General features: G+C 38.2%; 3 protein-coding genes across 3 annotated transcripts; all 3 read left to right on the forward strand.

Moving 5' to 3' along the window:
- Positions 1–1,322: 1,322 nt before the first annotated feature.
- On the forward strand, positions 1,323–2,270 carry LOC120240337 (olfactory receptor 5B2-like). The gene has a single exon (XM_039245048.1). The coding sequence runs from the start codon at positions 1,326–1,328 to the stop codon at positions 2,268–2,270; it is 945 nt and encodes a 314-aa protein (XP_039100979.1). The 5' UTR covers positions 1,323–1,325.
- Positions 2,271–7,192: 4,922 nt separating this feature from the next.
- Positions 7,193–8,140, forward strand: LOC120240336 (olfactory receptor 5B2-like). The gene has a single exon (XM_039245047.1). It carries the CDS (start codon positions 7,196–7,198, stop codon positions 8,138–8,140), a length of 945 nt encoding a protein of 314 aa, XP_039100978.1. The 5' UTR covers positions 7,193–7,195.
- An 11,452-nt stretch (positions 8,141–19,592) lies between these two features.
- Positions 19,593–20,537, forward strand: LOC120240335 (olfactory receptor 5B2-like). Its single transcript, XM_039245046.1, has one exon. The coding sequence runs from the start codon at positions 19,593–19,595 to the stop codon at positions 20,535–20,537; it is 945 nt and encodes a 314-aa protein (XP_039100977.1).
- Positions 20,538–21,596: the final 1,059 nt, after the last annotated feature.

Consider the following 21,596-nt stretch of genomic DNA (forward strand, 5'->3'; position numbering starts at 1 on the left):
TTAAACTTCAGTTAAAAGCATGGGTTTAGGAGAAGCACCTGGGTGGCTCAGTCTGTTAAGCATCTGACTTCAGCTCAGGTCCTGATCTCACCGTTCGTGAGTTGAAGCCCTGTGTCGGGCTCTTTGCTGACAGCTGGGGCCTGGAGCCTGCTTCAAATTCTGTGTCTCCTTCTCTCTCTTTGACCCTTTCCTGATGATGCTCTCTCTCTCTCTCTCTCTCTCAAAAACAAATAAACATTTTTTAAAAAATTTTTAAAGAGCATAGGTTTAGGAAATCACTTTCCCTGGGTCCAAGGATTGACTCTATTGGTTGATACTGACGTAGACTTGCACAAACAATCATTTGTGGGTTTGTTGAGAGTATTAAGCATATTGATTTATTTAATATAATTTATTATCAAATTGGTTTCCAAGCATATTTAAACATATTAAACATAAGTGTGTACTTGATATGAGCACTGTATAAATGTAAGCTGTCAATAAACTCAGGAAATCTGATTTAGGAAACATATGTACAGCAAACATATGACCTTGGATAAATCATAACCTCTTTCTGCACCTCTCTTTGTGCATTTGCACAAGTAAGAAGTTGGCTATGTTGGGGCGCCTGGGTGGCTCAGTTGGTTAAGCATCCGACTTCAGCTCAGGTCATGATCTCACAGTTCGTGGATTCAAGCCCCGCGTTGGGCTCCATGCTGACAGCTAGCTCAGAGCCTGGAGCCTGCTTCAGATTCTGTGTCTTTCTCTCTCCCTCTGACCCTCCCCTGCTCACACTATCTCTCTCTCAGAAATAAATAAAACATTTTTTAAAAATTAAAAAAAAGAAGTTGGCTATGTAACCTGTAAGGATCCTTTGGCTTCAACAGGATGAACCATATAGATCATTTCTCTAAGTACTAAGTTTTTTGTTCAAATCTATGCTTCATATAAGAGAATCATGAAGAATGAATTCTTGCCAATTAAATGGGGATATAAACGGGGTATTTATATATTTAAATTTCACAGCAGCAGCGCCTGGGTGGCTCAGTTGGTTAAGCATCTGACTCAGTTTAGGCTGTGTGTCATGCTCTCACAGTTTTGTGAGTGTGAGCCCTGAGTAGGGCTCTGTGCTGGCAGCTTGGAGCCTGCGTGAGATTCTCTCTCCTTGTCTCTCTGCCCCTTTCCCTGCTTGTGCTGTCTCTGTCTCTTCTCAATTAAATGAATAAACTTAATAAATAAATAAATAAATAAATAAATAAATAAATAAATGTATGTCAGTGCCATCTACTTTCTGTTTACCAAATGTTCCTTTCTTTCTCATTACCACAAAGAATTTAGTACTTCCCATGGAGAATAATACAGAAGTGATGGATTTCATCCTGATGGGTCTGACCAATACTCCGGAACTTCAGATTCCACTTTTTATTGTGTTCACCCTCATTTACGTCATCAGTGTTCTGGGGAACCTGGGGATGATCATAATGATCCTACTGGACTCCCGTCTCCACTCTCCCATGTACTTTTTCCTCAGTAACCTGTCTCTGGTGGACTGTGGTTACTCTACAGCTGTCACTCCCAAGGTCATGGCTGGATTGCTGATAGGAGACCAGGTCATCTCCTACAATGCATGTGCTGCTCAAATGTTCTTTTTTGCAGCCTTTGCAACTGTGGAAAGTTATCTCTTATCCTCAATGGCCTATGACCGCTATGCAGCGGTGTGCAAGCCCCTCCATTACACCACCGCCATGACAATGAGTGTGTGTGCTCGTCTGGCCATAGGTTGCTACATCTGTGGTTTCCTGAATGCGTCCATTCATGTTGGAAACACGTTCAGTCTTTCTTTCTGTAAGTCCAATGTGGTCCATCACTTTTTCTGTGAGATTCCAGCGGTCATGGCTCTCTCTTGCTCTGATAAACACATTAGTGAGGTGATTCTTGTGTATGTGTCAAGCTTTAATGTCTTTTTTGCTCTTCTTGTTATAATCATATCCTACCTATTCATATTTATAACCATCTTGAAGATGCAGTCAGCTCAGGGGCACCAAAAGGCTTTGTCCACCTGCGCTTCTCACCTCTCTGCTATCTCCGTCTTCTATGGGACAATCATCTTCATGTACTTACAGCCCAGCTCCAGCCATTCCATGGACACAGACAAAATGGCATCCGTGTTCTACACCATGGTCATCCCCATGCTGAATCCTGTGGTCTACAGCCTGAGGAACCAAGAGGTCAAGAATGCTTTCAGGAAAGTATTGGAAAAAGCAAAATCATCTCTGGTACTGGGATTTTAATATTATATTATACAGAATTATCTAGTTTCCTTTCTCTCAGTTTCTCCCATTGGTATTTTAAGCCTTGCACTGCATTTAATTCCTCAAGTTATGTCCAGAATGCCTGAAAAATCTGCTGTCTTGTAAAAATAAAGTGTGTCTAAACGTTAATATTTGAACTAGTATGTTTCAAGGGAAGCCATAAAAAACCAGGGGTCCTTCTTCACAAAAACTTACTAATGGCATTTGTTTTATTCACTTGTTCCACATGCATTTTTTCTACCATGTGTCAGTGCAAACATACATGTAAATCAGTGGGAAAAACAAGCATGTGAGCAGAGGCTCACACATGCATCCTTTACGAATATGAGGACATATACACACAGTGATGGTAAATTTGTCAGAGGTAAACAAAGTGTAAGCAGTTTTTAATGAAATGATTTTAAAATCATTTAGCAGGGGGGCGCCTGGGTGGCTTAGTCGGTTAAGCATCAGACTTAAGCTAAGGTCATGATCTCACGGTTCGTGGGTTCAAGCCCCGCGTCGGGCTCTGTGCTGACTGCCAGTTCAGAGCCTGGAGCCTGTTTCAGTCTGTGACTCCCTCTCTCTCTGACCCTCCCCTGCTCACGCTGTCTCTCTCTCTCTCCTAAAAATAAATAAAACATTAAAAAAAAATAAAATAATAAAAAAAATCATTTAGCAGGTAGAATATGAGTTTGTGGCTAATAATATTTGTTTCTTTTGCTGAATGTCTGTTGTAAAATCTTTACTGAAGAAAAAGTTATGGAAATCTAAATAAAAGTATTTGTTTTGGGGGCGCCTGGGTGGCTTAGTCGGTTAAGCATCCGACTTTCGCTTAGGTCAAGATCTCGCGGTTCGTGGGTTCGAGCCCAGCGTAGGGCTCTGTGCTGACTGCAAGTTCAGAGCCTGGAGCCTATTTCAGAGCCTGTGTCTCCCTCTCTCTCTGACCCTCCCCTGCTCACGCTGTCTCTCTCTCTGTCTCCAAGAAATAAATAAAAATATTTTTTTAAAAAGTATTTGCTTTGTTGGCACATTTTATTGAAAGACACATTAATGTTGCATTTAAATGGAGTTATATTGGGGCACCTGGTTGACTCAGTTGGTTACGTGTCTGACTTCAGCTCAGGTCATGATCTCACAGTTGGTGGGTTCGAGCCCCACGTTGGGTTCTGTGCTGACAGCTCAGAGTCTGCAGTTCGCCTCGGATTCTGTCTCCCTCTCTCTCTGACCCTCCTCTGCTAGCACTCTGTCTCTCAAAAATAAATAAAAATGTTAAAAATTTTTTAAAAAATCGAGTTATATTTTTGTCTGGACTGAGTCATTTTGTAGAATCAACATATTTACATTACACTTTTTAAAAGAACAAAAGGTCTAGAATACAAAAAATGGAGGAAAATAAAAGCATTTTCCGTTATTCACATGTAACCTCAAACTCTCATAATGTTTAAAAAAAATGCACAGAGAATATCAAGAATGCACACTTTTCTGTCTAAAAATGCTTTGAAATGGTTAATGTTTCCCATTTTATTGAAAAAAATTTAATGTTTATTTTTTGAGACAGGGAGAGACAGAGTGTGAGCAGAGGAGGGGCAAAAAGAGGGGGAGACACAGAATCCAAAACAGGCTCCAGGCTCTGAGCTGTCAGCACTGAACCCAACGCAGGGTTTGAACCCACAAACCGCGAGATCATGATCTGGGCCAAAGTTGGACGCTCAACCAACTGAGCCACCCAGGTGCCCCTATTTCGCATTTTTTTTTTGTACTTTAGTGGTGTTAGGCCATCTCTTGTCCCTCTCCCGGACTTCTCCCTCACTTCATTCATGGTGATTTCCTTGCTATTTCTGGACAACTCAAATATGCTTCCACCTCAGAGTCTTCCACTTGCTGTTCCCTCTGAAAGAAATCTTCCCTTAGTTCATTCAGGGTCTCCATAATCTCAGAGGCCTTCTCTGCCTACTTTTAAAAAATTGTCTCTATCTCCTTCTTGCATACACCAACTTCTCACCCTGCATTATTCTTCGTCGTCCTTATAAACACTTACCTGTTGTCTATTGATTGGCCGGTTGCGTTGTGAACTATGTCTTCTAACTAGAATCTAACTCCATAGGAACAGCGACTTTATCTGTTTTATTTACCACATGAACACCAATACCTAAATGAGTATGTGATTAATTGTAGATTCTTAATAAACAATTAACTAACAAACAAATAATTTGAGTCCATTTGGACCAGATGTTAAGTCTTTGAGTCTGAGGATTGTAGTTTATTCTTTGTAGTAATTGTCTAGGTATGCTTCTAGAGCATTTCCTGCATTGTAGCTTATTTTCCACTTTGCTGAAATATTTTAATCTGTGTTCTCACTCAGTGCATGCAGCCCTCACTTTTGGGATGATTTCCTGGAAATCTCAATAGCTGAGTGACCTCAACCCATTTTAGAATTTTTGCTCAGAAATAATGGCTTGTAAGGTATCAAGGAAACACAAGATAAATGCTATTTGGTAAATTATAGAAATGCATTAAGATGAGATTATATAAAATTTGCTGTAGGATTTAATTTGGAAAATTACTTGGTGCACACTGGCCTATACACCTAACTGAAATGGTTCAAAAAATCCATATAGAAGATAAACCAGAAAATATCTGTCAGTAATAAACACGACCTGCTTTCAAAATCCCAAAGTAATATACAACTATATGCATTTAATTTGCCCCTCAGGGAGCCTCATTCCATACTGAATCTACCTCTGGGAATGTGCACTCATGGCTCCATTTTTTGTCTCGGTCTAATTATCAGCTTCAACATCTCCATATCTGTAAACTTTTGCTTCAGTGTACAGAGATGGTCATGCTACTACTCGTGGGATGGTGTAGCATATTACAAGACTCACTTTATTCTATATAGGGATGTTTTTCCCGTTGAAATTTAATTATTTGAATGTATAATTATTTTGGAGTTACAGAAAATTTTCAAAGATGGTGTGGAATGTTCCCATATGACCCACTGTAGGCTGAAAATAGCTAAATCACACATTTAGGGGGAAAAAGAAATAACAAATAATGACAACTGTGCGCATCCACTCAATACATGTAGCAAGGTCCCAATAGGTAGTTTAATTGCTTCTTCCGTAGGAAGGTGGGATGAGGAGCTATAGATGCTCTTGAAGGAGCATCCCCTGAGCCCCATATCTTTATAACTCATTCTTGGTGCCCTTATATCAGTCCCCGAAATAGCAAAAACAGTCCACATAGCATCATTCTAGAGAGACTAGATTGCACGCTGGGCTCGGTGATCATCCTACATTCATCTGAATGCCAGTGGGCCGTCAGTGCCCTCAAGCCTTCTCCCTACCTGAAGAGCTGCTGCCAGCCTGCAACACATGGCCAAGGAACTCACCTCAAGACTAAAGTTGTATTGAGTGGCTTTAAAATGGTAACCCCTTGGGGCGCCTGGATGGCTTAGTCAGTTAAGCCTCCGACTTTCGCTTAGGTCATGATCTCGCGGTTTGTGGGTTCGAGCCCCGCGTCGGGCTCTGTGCTGACTGCCAGCCCAGAGCCTGGAGCCTGTTTCAGAGTCTGTGTCTCCCTCTCTTTCTGACCCTCCCCTGCTCACGCTGTCTCTCTCTCTCTCTCTCTCTCTTAGAAATAAATAAAAATATAAAAAATAAAATAAAATGGTAACCCTTACTGAGTTATATTATAGACCTTCCCTTATTTGCTATTTGCAGACACAATTCTGTAAAAATATGTGGGAGAAGTATTTTTACTATGTTTATTTTACAAATAAGGAGAAAGTAAGACTTCTCTGAGGGCACAGTAAGAAATAGTGGTAGATTCAGAATCTGAGCCCAAGTTCCTGGGTCCTTGTTAATGTGCTTTTATCCATTTTATTTTCAGCCTTGGAGAACGTGGAAACTTTTGACCACTACTGAACATAACAGATTCTCTACGGTATGTGTGGGTTATTTCTTGGATGAATTTCTCATGAATTTCACACTCCCTGTTGAGGATGGACTGTCCCTTCTCGTCAAGGAGCAAGGTAAGCCTCTATATTCCATATACATTATTAGTGAAAAGTGTAATTCATGCAAATGGAGTAGGAGAGCTATACATGCTATGAGTTGTTTGACCAGAGATTTGCAGTCAAATGCTCTACCCCTGATATACCCCCATCTTGAGCAGAGATTTGATGTTTTGAATATTTTTTCTAAAATAGTAAGTTGAAGCTGGAGTATAAATTCAAAATTCCATTTGTAGGGAGTTTAATGATACTTATAAAATATGCTGCTGCTTCCCTCAAAAAAATAAGATAGTTGATGCTGTACTTGAGTACATGGTAATTCCATCTTGTTCACTCTCAGATGGTCTCTCATTGGAGGTAAAAGAAAGCATGAATTGACTCTTCTTTAAGCTATAAATGGAACTGAGTGACTGAGCAAAATCAAATTGCAGTTTAACCTTTTCACCATAATCTCATCCTTATTGTTATTGGCACCTTTAAATATTTTGACAATGAGGGGGTTAAAAGTGCAAGATTCTGATCAGGTCAAAACTGGGTTTCAAACTTGAATCTTCTTCATACTAGTGATATCATTGTAAAATATCACATAATTCCTCAAATTCCTAATTCCTTCAATGGTAAAATAAAAATAATACTACTATCCATTGTATACACACACACACATACTCTCACATGCTTATTTATATATAAAGCCCTTAACATTAGATCAGGATCATTTTGAAGTACAAATTATTAATGAAATAATGCGCATGGTATTTATACATTTCAATGTCATTAGAATTTCTAAGAAATTTCTTAGAATTTCTAATTCTAATTTCTTAGAAATTCTAATTAGAATTTTAAATTAGAATTAATTTCTCCTTTATTTCTCATTAACAGGACATCTCTTAATTCCCTAATCACATTGATGGATAACAGGACAGAAGAGACACAATTCATCCTAGTGGGACTAACCAGTGACCCAGAGCTGCTGATCCCCCTCTTTATCATCTTCACCCTCATCTACCTCATCAATGTGGTTGGAAACCTGGGGATGATGGTGCTAATTTTCTTGGACTCCCGTCTCCACACTCCCATGTACTTTTTCCTCAGTAACCTGTCTCTGGTGGACTTTTGTTACTCTACAGCTGTCGCTCCCAAGGTCATGGCTGGATTACTTATAGAAGACAAGGTCATCTCCTACAATGCATGTGCTACTCAGATGTTCTTTTTTGTAGCATTTGCTACGGTGGAAAATTACCTGTTGGCCTCAATGGCCTATGACCGCTACACAGCAGTGTGCAAACCCCTCCACTATACCACCACCTTGACAACAGGTGTGTGTGTTTTTCTAGCCATAGGCTCTTATGTCTGTGGTTTTCTGAATGCCTCCTTCCATGTTGGGGACATATTCAGTCTGTCTTTATGTAAGTCCAATCTGATCCATCATTTTTTCTGTGATGTTCCAGCGGTCATGGCTCTCTCCTGCTCTGATAAACACATTAGTGAACTGTTTCTTGTTTTTATGTCAAGCTTCAATGCCCTTTTTGCTCTTCTGGTTATATTGATTTCCTACCTATTCATATTTATAACCATTTTGAAGATGCAGTCAGCTCAAGGGCACCAAAAGGCTTTGTCCACCTGTGCTTCCCACCTCACTACAGTCTCCATCTTCTATGGGACAGTCATATTCATGTATTTACAGCCCAGTTCCAGCCATTCCATGGATACAGACAAAATGGCTTCCGTGTTCTATTCTATGATCATCCCCATGCTGAATCCTGTGGTCTACAGCCTGAGAAACAAAGAGGTCAAGTGTGCATTCAAGAAGGTGGTGGAGAAGGCAAATTTTTCTACAGGATTAGTAATTTAATGTTACACTATGCATAATAACCTTGTTTAATTCCACTCAGACTTTCCCCATGATGATCAGTCCCATGCTGCATTTAAACTTCTGAAGTGACATCCTTATCTCTTTAAAATTTTATTGTCTGGCAAAAAGAAAACATTTTAAGGGGCACCAGATGGGTCAGTTGGTTAAGCATTTGACTTTGGCTCAGGTCATCCTCTCCTGGTTGGTGAGTTTGAGCCCTGCATCTGGCCCTCTGCTCTCAGCACAGAGCCTGTTTGGCTCTGTTTCTCTCTCTTCTCCCTTTCTCTGCTCTTTCTCTCCTGGCTCTCTCTCTCTCTCTCTCTCTCTCTCTCTCTCTCAGTGAATCTCTCTCTCAAAATAGATAAATAAACTTAAAAAATTTTTCAGAAATATAATACCTGAATGAAGATATTAATGGGAAGTGTTAGAAATTTGGGGACCCACATGTCAAACTTGGCTAATAATATTTGAATTATTCACTTGTTGCACTTACATTTTTTTTCTGCCACATGCCAATGCAAACAGATATGTTAAATAGGGGTTCAAACAAGCCCATGAACAAAACACATGTGTATGTCCCATATATAGGCACATACACATTAGAGTGGAAATTTTGTCAGAGGTAAGTGGGGTGTAGCTAGTTTTTAATAAAAATAATTTAAGTAGTTAATTGAGATATTAAATATAAAGTCATGTTTAATTGTAATTATTTCTTTTATTGAACAACTCTTTTAAGATTCTGAATAGAAGAAGAATCATGTACTTTTAAATGAAAGTATATATTGTTTTGGTACATTTTATTGGAAGGTACATACATATCAAATCTAAATGAATTAATATCCCTGTCTTGACTGAGTCATTTTGCAGAATCAACATGTTCACATTATTATTTTCAAAAAGGTAAAAGAATCACCTAAATTCTATAACTTACCTTAGGGTTCTCTCTTGGTGTTATATATGCTATGGCTTTGGACAAAGGCATAATGAATTGAATCTGTCATTATAGCACCATACAGACTATTTTCACTGCTCTAAAAATCGCTCTTGCTCTGCCTAGTGATTCTCCCCACCCTACCCCAAGCCACTGTTCTTTCTGTTGTGTCCTTAGTTCTGTCTTTACCAGAATCTAATATAGTTGGAATCAGACAGTAGAGAGCCTTTTCATATTGGCTTCTTTCATGTAGTAGTATGCATTTAACATTCTTCCATGTCTTTCCTTTTAGTGCCGGTTAACTATACCACAGTTTATTTATCCATTAACCTAATGAAAGACATCTTGGTTGCTGTCAGTGTTGGCAATCATGAATGAAGGTGCTGTAAACATTCTTGTGTAGGTTGTTGTGTGAACATAAGTTTTCAACTCATTTGGGTAAATACCAATAACAATGATTGCTGCATCATATGGTAAGAGTATGTTTACTCATATGGTAAGAGTATCTTTACTCCTATAGTATTTTAACAAATGTCCACATTGTCTTCCAAAGGGGTTGTCCTGTTTCGCATTTTGACCAGCAATGAATGAAAGTTCCTGTTGCTCTACCACCACTGATGTTGTCAGTGCTCTGGATTTTGACCATTTTTAATAGGAGTATAGTGAAATCTACTGGAGTTTTAATTTACATTTTTCTGATGGCCTATGATGTGGATTATCTCTTAGAAGGCTTATTTATCATCTGTATATCTCCTTTGTTGATGTGTCTGTTAAAGCTTTGGCCCATTTAAAAATCCAGTTGTTTGTTCTTTTTTTAAAATTTTAAGAATCCCTTCTATATTTGGCATAACAGTCTTTTACCAGATGTGTCACTTGCAAGTATTTTCTCCCAGTTTTTGGATTGTTCTCCCATTCTCTTGACATTGTTCATCACAGAACAAAGTTTTTATTTTATTTTTTTAATAGTTTATTGTCAAGTTGGCTTCCATATAACACCTTGTGCTCATCCCCACAAGTGCCCTCTTCCATGCCCATCACCCCCTTTCCCTTCCCCCCACCCCATCAATCCTCGGTTTATTCTCAGCATTCAAGAGTCTCTCATGGTTTGCCTCCCTCCCTCTCCCCCACTATTTCCCCCTCCCCCTTCTCCCCCATGGTCCTCCGTTAAGTTCCTCCTAATCCTCCTATACGTGCAAACATATGGTAGCTGTCCTTCTCTGCCTGACTTATTTCGCTCTGCATAACACCCTCTAGTTCCATCCATGTTGCTACACATGGCCAGATTTTATTCTTTCTCATTGCCATGTAGTATTCTATTATATAGATAAACCACATCTTCTTGATCCACTCATCTGTTGATGGACACTTAGGCTCTTTCCATATTTTGGCTATTGTTGAGAGTGCTGCTATATGAATGGGGTACATGTGCCCCTATGCATCAGCAGTCCTGTATCCCTCGGGTAAATTCCTAGCAGTGCTATCGCTGGGTCCTAGGGGAGTTCTACTGTTAATTTTTTGAGGAACCTCCACACCGTTTTCCAGAGGGGCTGCACCAGTTTACATTCACACCAACAGTGTAGTAGGGTGCCCATTTCTCCACATCCTCGCCAGCATCTAGCATCCTCTGATTTGTTCATTTTAGCCACTCTGACTGGCTCAATGGGGAAAAACTGAGAGCTTTCCCCCTGAGATCAGGAACACAACAGTGATGACCACTCTCACCTCACCACCCTCCCATCTCACAGGGATGTCCACTAAGTTGTTTAACATAGTGCTTAAAGTCCTAGCATCAGCCATCAGACAACAAAAGTAAATAAAAGGCATCAGACAGAATTGGCAAAGAAGAAGTCAAACTCTTACTTTTTGCAGACATGATACTGTACATAGAAAACCCGACAGACTCCACCAGAAGCCTACTAGAACTGATCCATGAATTCAGCAAAGTTGCAAAGTACAAAATCAACGTACAGAAATCGGTTGCATTTTTATACACCAACAATGAAGCAACAGAAAGAGAAATCAAGAAACTGATCCCATTCACAATTGCACAAAAAAACAAAATACCTAGAAATAAACCTAACCAAAGATATAAGAGATCTGTATGATGAAAACTATAGAAAACTTATGAAGAAAATTGAAGAAGACACAAAGAAATGGAAAAACATTCCATGTTCATGGATTGGAAGAATAAATATAGTTAAAATGTCATTACTACCCAAAACAATCTACACATTCAATGCAATCCCAATCAAGATTGCACCAGCATTCTTCTCAAAACTAGAACAAACTATCCTAAAATTTTATGGAATCACAAAAGTTTTTAATATTAGTGAAGCCCACTGTATTAACTACTTCTCTTATGAATCATGACTTTAGTGTTTTATCTATAGAGTTACCACCATACCCAAGGTCATCTAGATTTTTTTCCCTATGTTATCATCTAGGAATTTTACAGTTTCACACTTTACATTTTGGTCTATGATCTATTTTGACTTAATTTCTGTGCAGGGCATATGTAAAGCCTCTTTCTAGATTCAGTTTTGCATGTGGTTGTCAGGTTGTTCCAGCACCATTTGCTGAAAACTATATTTTTGCTCCATTTGGTTGCCTTTGTTCCTTTGTCAAAGATCAATTGACTATATTAATGGAGGTTTATTTCTAGGCTCTCTATTCTATTCCATTGTCTTTTTTTTTTTTTTTTTTGCCAATATCACACTATCTTGATTACTGTAGCTTTACAGAAAGTCTTCAAGTAAGGTAGAGTGAACCTTCCAACGTTGTTCTTCTTAGATATTGCACTAGCTATATTCGGTCTCCTGCCTCTCCATCTAAACGTTAGAGTCCATGTACTGATATTTGTGAAATAACTTGCTGAGATTTTGACTGGGATTGCTTTAGATCTATACATTAAGTTGGGAAGAACTAACATCTTAACAATATTGAGTTTTCCTATTCATGAACATAGACTATCTCCTTGTTTACCTAAGTCTTCTTTGATTTTGCTCATTAGAGTTTAATACTTTTCTCATATACATCTTGTACACATTTTGTTAGATATATACATAAGCATTTCATTTTATTTCTTGGGTATTGGTAATCTGTTTCTTACCACAATTAAAAATCTTAAAAATGTCTGTTGCTGTACAGATAAAGTACGCCCTAAATTGCAATTTCATGCCTGTGATTTAGATCTGGAGAACTTTGGAGAACAACTTATTGCCATAATAAAATTATACTTCTATATTTCAATTTCTGTACATCTCTTTTTATTTTATCTTTTTTAAATCTTTATTTATTTTAGGGAGAGAGAGAGAGTGGGGAAGGTGCAGAGAGAGAAGAGGACAGAGGATCCAAAACAGGCCCTGCACTGGCTGCAGACAATCCAATGCGGGGCTCAAGCTCACGAACTATGAGATCTTGATCTGAGCTGAAGTCAGATGCTCAACCAACTGAGCCACTCAGGTGCCTCTGCACAATTCTTTTTATTATTATTATTAATTACTCTGTTCCTTTACTTTATTTCACCACAGAGGATCTCATAATTCTAGAATCACATCCAGGAAAAATAGTACAGGGTCAATTAAATTCATCTGCTAGGACTAACTAGTGGCCCAGAACTGCAGGTTCTACTCCTTATTATGTTCACCCACCTCCATCTCATCACTCTGATTGGGAACTTTGAGATCACCATGTTTATAGTCTGTTGGGCTTTTGTCTCCACACTCACATGTACATTTTCACCACTGACTTGTCACAGGTGGACTTTGTGACTCCTTAACAGTTATTCCAAAGATGATGTCTGGGCTTCTAATAAGAAACAAGGTCATCCCCTACAATGTGTGTGCTACTCAAATGTTCTTTTTGTAGCCCTGACTCTGGAAAAATTCCTCTTGGCATCAATGGCTTATGGGCACTGCATGGCAGTGTGCAACCCCTTACATCATACTACCATCTGTGTCTGCCTGTGCTTTCCACTTCATTAAAGTCTCCACCTTCTATGGCACAATCATTTTCATAAACTTACAGCCCAGGTCCAGTATGGACAGAAACAAAATCCCATCCATGTTCTATACTATGTTTATTCTCATGCTGAGCCTCATTGTCAAAAGTCTGAGGAAGAAAGAAGTCAAGAATTCATTCAAGAAAGTAGTTAAGGAGTTAAAATTGTCTCTAGAATTGGGAATCTGATGTTGTAGATTATGCAATAATCTTGTTTCATTTCTCTCAGAACTTCCCTATGCTATGAGTAACATTTTAAACCTCACTCTATATTTAATCCTGAAATTATAACCTGATCCTTTAAAAAATATATTGTCTAGCAAAAAGTAAGTGTCCATACATGTAATACCTGGGCAAGGAAAGCTCAGGAAAATCATAGGAAGCTTTGGATTTTGCTCGTATAAAGCTAATGGCATTTGATTTATTCACTTATTCCACATGTATGTTCTCTAAATCATGTCAATGCAAATATACATGTAAAATAGGGACACAAACAATCTCATGTACAAAGATGCATACACATGTTCCATGCTGACATATGGACACATACTCATGACAGTGGAAACTTTGTCAAAAGTAAATGGAATCTATGTAGTATTTAATAAAATAATTAAGAATAATTAATTGGGTTATTGCCTACTGTTATTTATTTCTTTAGTTGAATAACTTTTCTAATAGTCCTAACTGAAGAAATGAATCATGCTTACGACATGATTCAACATAGCACTGGAAGTCCTAGCCACAGCAATCAGACAAGAAAAATAAATAAAGACATCCAAGTTAAACTGTCACTATTTGTAAATGACATGATACTATACATAGAAAACCCTAAAGACACCATTAAAAATTAGAAGTAAAAAATGAATTCAGTAAAGTTTCAGGATACAAAATTATTACACAGAAATTGATTGCATTTCCATACACTAATAAAGAAGTAACAGAAAGAGAAATTAAGAAAATGTTTCCACTTACAATTGCACACAGAAAAAAAACTAGTAATAAATTTAAACAAGGAACTGAAAGCCTGTACTATGAAAACTACAAAACACAGATTAAAGAAATTGAAGATAAAAATAACAAATAAAAATATAATCCATGCTCCTAGATTGAAAAAATATTGTTAAAATGTCCATACTATCCAAAGTAATCTATACATTCAATGCAATCCCTATCAATATACCAAAAGTATTTTTCACAGAACTAGAACAAATTATACTAAAATTTGCATGGAACCACGGAAGACCCCAAATAATCAAAGAATCTTGAAAAAGAAGAATAGACCTGGAGATATCACAATCCTAGATTTCAAAATATATGACAAAGTTGTAATCAAAAAGTATGATACTGGCACAAGAATGATACATAGGCCATTAGAATAGAACAGAAAACTTAGAAATAAGCCCATGCTTATATGGTCAATTAATCTTCGACAAAGGAGAAAAGAATGTACAATAGGAAAAAAGAGATCTATTCCATAAATGATGCTGGGAAAACTGGACAGCTACATGCAAGAGAACGAAGTGAACCATTTTCTTACACAATACACAGAAATAAACAAATCAATTAAAGACCTAAATGTGAGACCTGAAACTATAAAACTCTTAGAAAAAACCATAGGTAGTAAGTTCGTTGACACCAGCCTTATCTAGAACCTTGTTCTAGACATGTTTCCGCAGGCAAAGGAAACAAAAGCAAAAAATAAGCTATTGGGACTACATCAAAATAAAAAACTTTTGCACCATGAAGGAAATCACTAACAAAACAAAATGGCAATCTACTGAACGGAAGGATATTTTCAAATCATATATCTGATAAAGGGTTAATAGCACTTTGATATACAAGTGCTTTGGATTACAAGTATGTTTCTGGAATGAATTATGCTTGCAAACCAAGGTTTTGCTGTATTTATAAACAAAATAAAACTGAGCAGAGAGTAAGATTAGCAGGACGATGGGATAGAAAGTCCCAATCCACATCCATCCACAGAAACACAGATTTAACAATTTAAGTAACAAAATACCCTGGTGAGAAGTCCAAAGTCCAGTTCAGTGTCTCATCTGTTGAATTCCTATCCATCAGTACTTCAAAATATGATCTTATATAGAAATAGGATTGTTGCAGATTTACTTACTTAAGATAAGGTCCATTGGGTAAGGTGAGCCCCAAATCTTCTCATGCCTCCTTAAAAAGGGAAAATTTAGACAAATGCAGGCACAAGAAGGGAACACCATGTGAAGAGTAAGACAGAGGTCAGAATGGTCAGCAGACCAAGGAAGGCCAAAAAACACCAGCACATCGCCCTGATGCTCAGAGACAGATGTGAAACAAATGCTCCCTTACAGAATTCACAACCAACAAGCAGAGCCAACCCCTCGACACACTGACTTCAGATTTCTAGCATGCAGAAATGTGAGACAATACATTTCTGTTGTTAAAGCTAATGACTTAGTGGTACTTTTTAAGAGTAGTCTTAGGAATTTAATACAGGCAACAATAAGGATGAATCTCAGACACATCCTACATGAAGGAATCCAGACACAAAGGCTACAAACACTGGAACTCAATTTATAGGATATTCTTGCAAAAGCAAAATTACATGGACAAAAGCAGTTTCGTGGTTTCCAGGGACAGCAGACGGGAGAAGGGGTTGAGCACAAAGAAGCGTGGAGGTTTTATTTAGATAATAGAGCTATTCTATAATGCAGTGGTGCTAATGGTTCAATGACCTTGTAAATGTGACCAAACTCTTAGATTTATACAAGAGAAACTAGGGATATCATTGTTGTTTGTAAATTCTACTTTAGTAAGAAAATGGGAGGGTGGTTAGAAAGAACATGTGATATGAAAAGATGTGTGCAACCTGATCATATCCAGCTAGGTCCTCATAGGCTGTTTAACTGCTTCTCCCTAAGAAGGTGGGGGAGAGCTACAGATGCCCTCTTGAGGGACATGCACAGAGAACTCCGTCTCTATCTCACTCACTCTTGATTCCATGAGTTAGTCCCTGAAGTCCCAATGTGACTCAACGAGACATCATTCCAGAGGCACCAGACCATGTGACCAGCCCAACCAGCCATCATTTATTCGTCTGACTGTTGATTGTTGCTAGTACATGCAGACCTTCCTCCTTGACCTTGGACCCGAGAATTTGTGTCAAGCCTGCGATCATGGGCAGGGAAAACAGCTCCCCATGGAAATGATATTGATTGACTTCAAAGTGAGAACCCTTCAGCAAGGTGTTTTATAGAGCTTCCTTCCTTTGTTCATCACGACACAATTCTATGAATTATGTAGGAGAGATGGTCTTATCCTTTAGTTTACAAATAGCAAGAAGACATGTGGCTCATCCAAAATCATAGTCAGAACTAAGGGTGGATTTAGGACTTGGATCAGGTTTATGATTCCATGTTGGGATCTTTCCTCCAGTTTTACCTGTCTTAGAAGTCTTGGAATATTGTCACTAGTACCTGATAGAGAACATCTCCAACAGTGCATATGCAGTATTTCATAGCAAAAAGTCTGATTTCGGACTCACTCTTCAGGATTGCCTCTTTTTTTCCAGCAGCAAGGTAAGCTTCTATGTTGCATATATATTGCGTGAATTATAGTAAGAAGTATAATTCATGAAAAATCCACAGGACGCTCTACTTACAATGAGTTATTTGAGCCCAGAAATAGATGATTTGAACATTGCTTCTAAAGCAGTGAGCTGAGGCTGGGGTTTAAGTATAAAAGTTTCCATCAATGGGGAGTTTAGTGATATTTATGGAATCACATCAACCACTTTCTTTAAAAAGATCAGCCAAACAAAAAAGTTAAGTGATGTCCTGATTTAGTAAGTTTTAAATTCATCTTTTATACTATCTGTCCTGCCACTAGAGGTTAGGAAAAACAGAAGACTGTTAAATAACCTTTCTACAAACTACAAAAGTGTATAATTCAATTAACAAGATTAGTACTCCACTGTAATATTTCCCACATTATCTGGTCCTTAGTAGTATTACTGACACATCTAAAGAGGCCAATGATAAGGTTGCTAAAAGCACAGGCTTTTGACTTAGTCACAGGGACTTTTGATTCTTGAATCTTCCTCATTCACACTGTGTAATTGTAGAGCTTTATGTAAACTCTCAAATGCTAAAGTAGGAATAGTAATTCTTCTTACCTCACAACATCACATTGAATTTAAATGAAATTATATATTTTTAAATTTTTTTATGTTTTTGTTTTTGAGAGAGACAGAGCATGAGAAGGGGAGGGGCACAGAGAGAGGGAAACACAGAATCCGAAGCAGACTCCAGGCTCTGAGCTGTCAACACAGGGCCAGATGTGGGGCTCAAACCTGTGAACCATGAGATCATGATCTGAGCAGAAGTCAGATGATCAACTGACTGAGCCACCCAGGCCCCTTGAAATGACATATTTTTATGCATATATACAAACTCATCCATAAATTTATGTACACATGCATAAATAGAAATGTGTATGCATATACCTCTTACTGTTTGTAGAACATGTCCTATTCTGAAGGTGTTATGATTGACAAAACTTGACAGACCCAATGACCACAGTGTCTAGATTTTCTGAGTGAGAATGTGACAGAATCAGGAAGGTATGGTACAGAATGATTATTAGAGGATAGATGTGTTTCTAAAGGCTTTAAATTCAAATTTAAAAGATTTAAGACACTGATCGTGCATAAGAACATATGATATAAATTAGAAGCGTGGAGCTCTCAACCAAAACAGACCTGCAGGCTCAAGGCAACCAACAAACTGAGACCTTTCAACCCTTGATCTTGGTGATTCAACTATGAGATGATAGTCATGGGAGGAAGAATAAGTTTAAGAAACGACACTCTTTTTGACTCATGCTAAAATATGGATTTTAAGAAAGGAATAGCTCATTTGGAATGACTAGAACAGTCACTCGATCTGGCAGAGGACAGACTGAGGAACACTGGAAGGGAGAAAATAAACGGCGGACCAAGTGTGTGAGAAAAAGAAATCAAGGAGAGAATACAAGACCTCAAAACTCACCAACATCTGAATCTCGGCATGTCACCACCCACCTTTCCCCAACAGAAAAGCTATCATCCCATCCTAAAATAATACTACAGTAAAATTTATCAGGCCATGCTAAACATCCAACGTTTTACTCATTGTTTATAATGTATTATCTCACTTATATCTCTCAACAATATCTTGGGGTAGATCTCATTACAATCTGCTCTTTGTGTATGGAGAAAATCAGGTCTGGATAATGAGGTTGGAATCAATGTTTATTGGGTAGTAAATGACAGGGTTGATAGGCACCATTTCCTAGAGCCTCAGCTCTAAACTTGACACTGTGACTTGCCCTCAGAATTGCCTTCGCTGTTGTACACACCCCACTGCTCCAGTTACCCCACCACATCCACTATGCTTATATGTCTCTGTTACTTAAGTAGAAAGCCCCAAACACTGAGTTTGGAGCAATGGAAACAATGAGTAAGTGTAAATTGAGTTAAATTCAATTTTACTTTAATTAAGACCAGTGGACTGAAGAACCAATGTTGGGGGCAAAACTTGGCTTTGGCAGTATTAATTTTATAAACATGATTTAATCTCTGTGCTTCATAAGTTAAATGGGAGTAATAAATAACTAGTCAATCTCATAGGGTTGTTGAAAAAAATGAATGAAGGGGTGCCTGGGTGGCTCAGTCGGTTAAGCGTCTGACTTCGGCTCAGGTCATGATCTCACAGTTCGTGGGTTCGAGCCCCGCGTTCGGCTCTGTGCTGACAGTCAACTCAGAGCCTGGAGCCTGTTTCAGATTCTGTATCTCCCTCTCCCTCTGACCCTCCCCTGCTCACGCTGTCTCTCTCTCTTTCAGAAATAAATAAAATATTTTTAAAAATAAAATAAAGTTAAAAAGAGGGAAGCAAACCATGAGAGACACTTGAATGCTGAGAATAAACTGAGGGTTGATGGGGGTTGGGGGGAGAGGAAGAGGGGTGATGGGCATGGAGGAAGGCACTTGTGGGGATGAGCACTGGATATTATATGGAAACCAACTTGACAGTAAACTATTAGAAAAAAGAAAAAGATGAATGAATACATACATAGTGTCTAGAGTAGTTTCTGTCTAGAGCAACACACAACTGTAAACCTTTAATGATCCATGGAACTGAAATGACATATATATTTGATTCCAGACATGCCATCTTGATCAAGACATTATTCTTCACATTTCACTTTACAAATTTACAAAATATAGAAAGGGATACTTGACCCATGAAGATACCTAAGTTTTAGCAATGTGTAACTGCATAGAGAATTCATGCATTACATTTCATTGTCAAGCTCACACTTGAGATCTGAATAATATGAAGAATTACTGCTATAAAGAAATAATGCACATCTATCTATCCTATCTACTTTTCTATGTATCTGTTTCAATTTCACTTTAATTGCTTTTTTGTTTATGACTCTCTTCCTTTATTTTCATCACTACAGGGCATATCGTGGTTCCAAAACAACACCATGAAGAACAACACAGAAGTGGCTAAATTAACCCTGCTGGGACTAACCAATGCCCCAGAGCTGCAGATCCCCCTCTTTGTCATGTTCACCCTCGTTTACCTCATCACTCTGGTTGGAAACACGAGGATGATTGTTTTGATTCTCTTGGACTCCCATCTCCACACTCCCATGTACTTTTTCCTTAGTAACCTGTCTCTGGTGGACTTTGGTTACTCTAAAGCTGTCACTCCCAAGTTCATGGCTGGGCTCCTTATAGAAGACAAGGTCATCTCCTACAATGCATGTGCTGCTCAGATGTTCTCTTTTGTAGCTGTGGCCACTGTGGAAAATTTCCTCTTGGCCTCAATGGCCTATGACCGGTACACAGCAGTGTGCAAACCCTTCCATTACACCACCACCATGACGACAAATGTGTGTGCATGTCTGGCCATAGGTTCCTACATCTATGGTTTCCTGAATGCCTCCATCCACATTCGGGACACGTTCAGCCTCTCATTCTTCAGGTCCAATCTGGTCCATCACTTTTGCTGTGATATTCCAGCTGCCATGGCTCTATCTTGCTCTGACATACATGTCAGTGAACTGATTCTTGTTGTGGTAGCAAGCTTCAACATCTTTTTTGCTGTGTTAATTATCTTGGTTTCCTACCTGCTGATATTTATCACCATCCTGAAGATGCACTCAACTGAGGGATATCAAAAGACTTTATCCACCTGTGCTTCCCACCTCACTACAGTCTCCATCTTCTATGGGACAGTCATCTTCATGTACTCCCAGCCCAGCTCCAGTCATTCCATGGACACAGACAAAATTGCATCTGTGTTCTACACTACGGTCATTCCCATGCTGAACCCCCTGGTTTATAGCTTAAGAAACAAGGAAGTTAAAAACACATTCAAGAAGGTGGTTGAGAAGGCAAAACTGGCTCTAAGATTTGCCTATTAAAGTCATAAGTTGAACAATGACCTGTGTCATTCCTCAAATCTCCAACACGCAGTTACTCACATTTTAATGCCCACACTCCACCTAAATTACACCGTTTCTTGTTCAAAAGTCTATCATCTAGAAAAGGAAATATATGCCCAAATATGTGATATCCAACTGGAAATGGCCAATGAGAACCTTAAAAATTTGGGGGCCCTGTTTGTAGTAAACCTTATTAGTTATAAGTTTATTATTTTCCTTACCATATGGCAATGCACTTGTATATGTAAGCCATGGTACACACGAATCCACGAATAGAAACATACAGAAGAATTCCATATGTGCAGATGCACACAGGACTGGGGAATTAGTTAAAAGAGTAAAATGTGATGTGGCTAGTTTTTAATAAAAATGTTAAAATAGTCAATTTAAATATTAGAATATAAATTTATGTCTGACATTATTTATTTCTGTAGTTGAAATTTTTTCAGGATTCCAAAATGGGGATTAAGAGTACACTTACCTTGATGAGCACAGAGAAATATATAAAATTGTCAAATTATTACATCATACATTGAAACTAATATAACACTATATGTTAATTATACTTGAATAAGAAAACAGTGACTTAAGGTGGCAAAACAAAGGTCCCAAATAGAGTAAGACATGACATAAATTTTTAAATAAAAATATATACTTTCATTGGCACATTTTATTCAAAGCTACATACATACAATATTTTAAAGGCATTATTACTTCTGTCTTTAGTGTTTGTTAGAAACAGATTTGCCATAGGGTAATTTTCAGAAGCAAGAAGGTCAGAAAAAGAAATTTCATCTATATATTATAAGAGAGTTTTCCAATTTTTGTTTATCTTTTCTTATATTTTGTGAAAAAATAAAAGCACTGAGTAATGATAATTTTATCTATTTTTCTTCTGGAAATAGTACGAGATGGCTAATGACACTCGCATAGGGATACTTTAGTTTCAGATGAGCTACCTCATGTCCTCCCACTTCTTACTCGCTCCCTCCTCTTTCCTCACATTGAGTTCCCTGCTGTCCTGGAACAGTCCAAGCT

Source organism: Hyaena hyaena, unplaced genomic scaffold (assembly GCF_003009895.1).
Source record: "Hyaena hyaena isolate Hyena2069 unplaced genomic scaffold, ASM300989v1 scaffold_252, whole genome shotgun sequence".
Classification (NCBI taxonomy): Eukaryota; Metazoa; Chordata; class Mammalia; order Carnivora; family Hyaenidae; genus Hyaena; species Hyaena hyaena.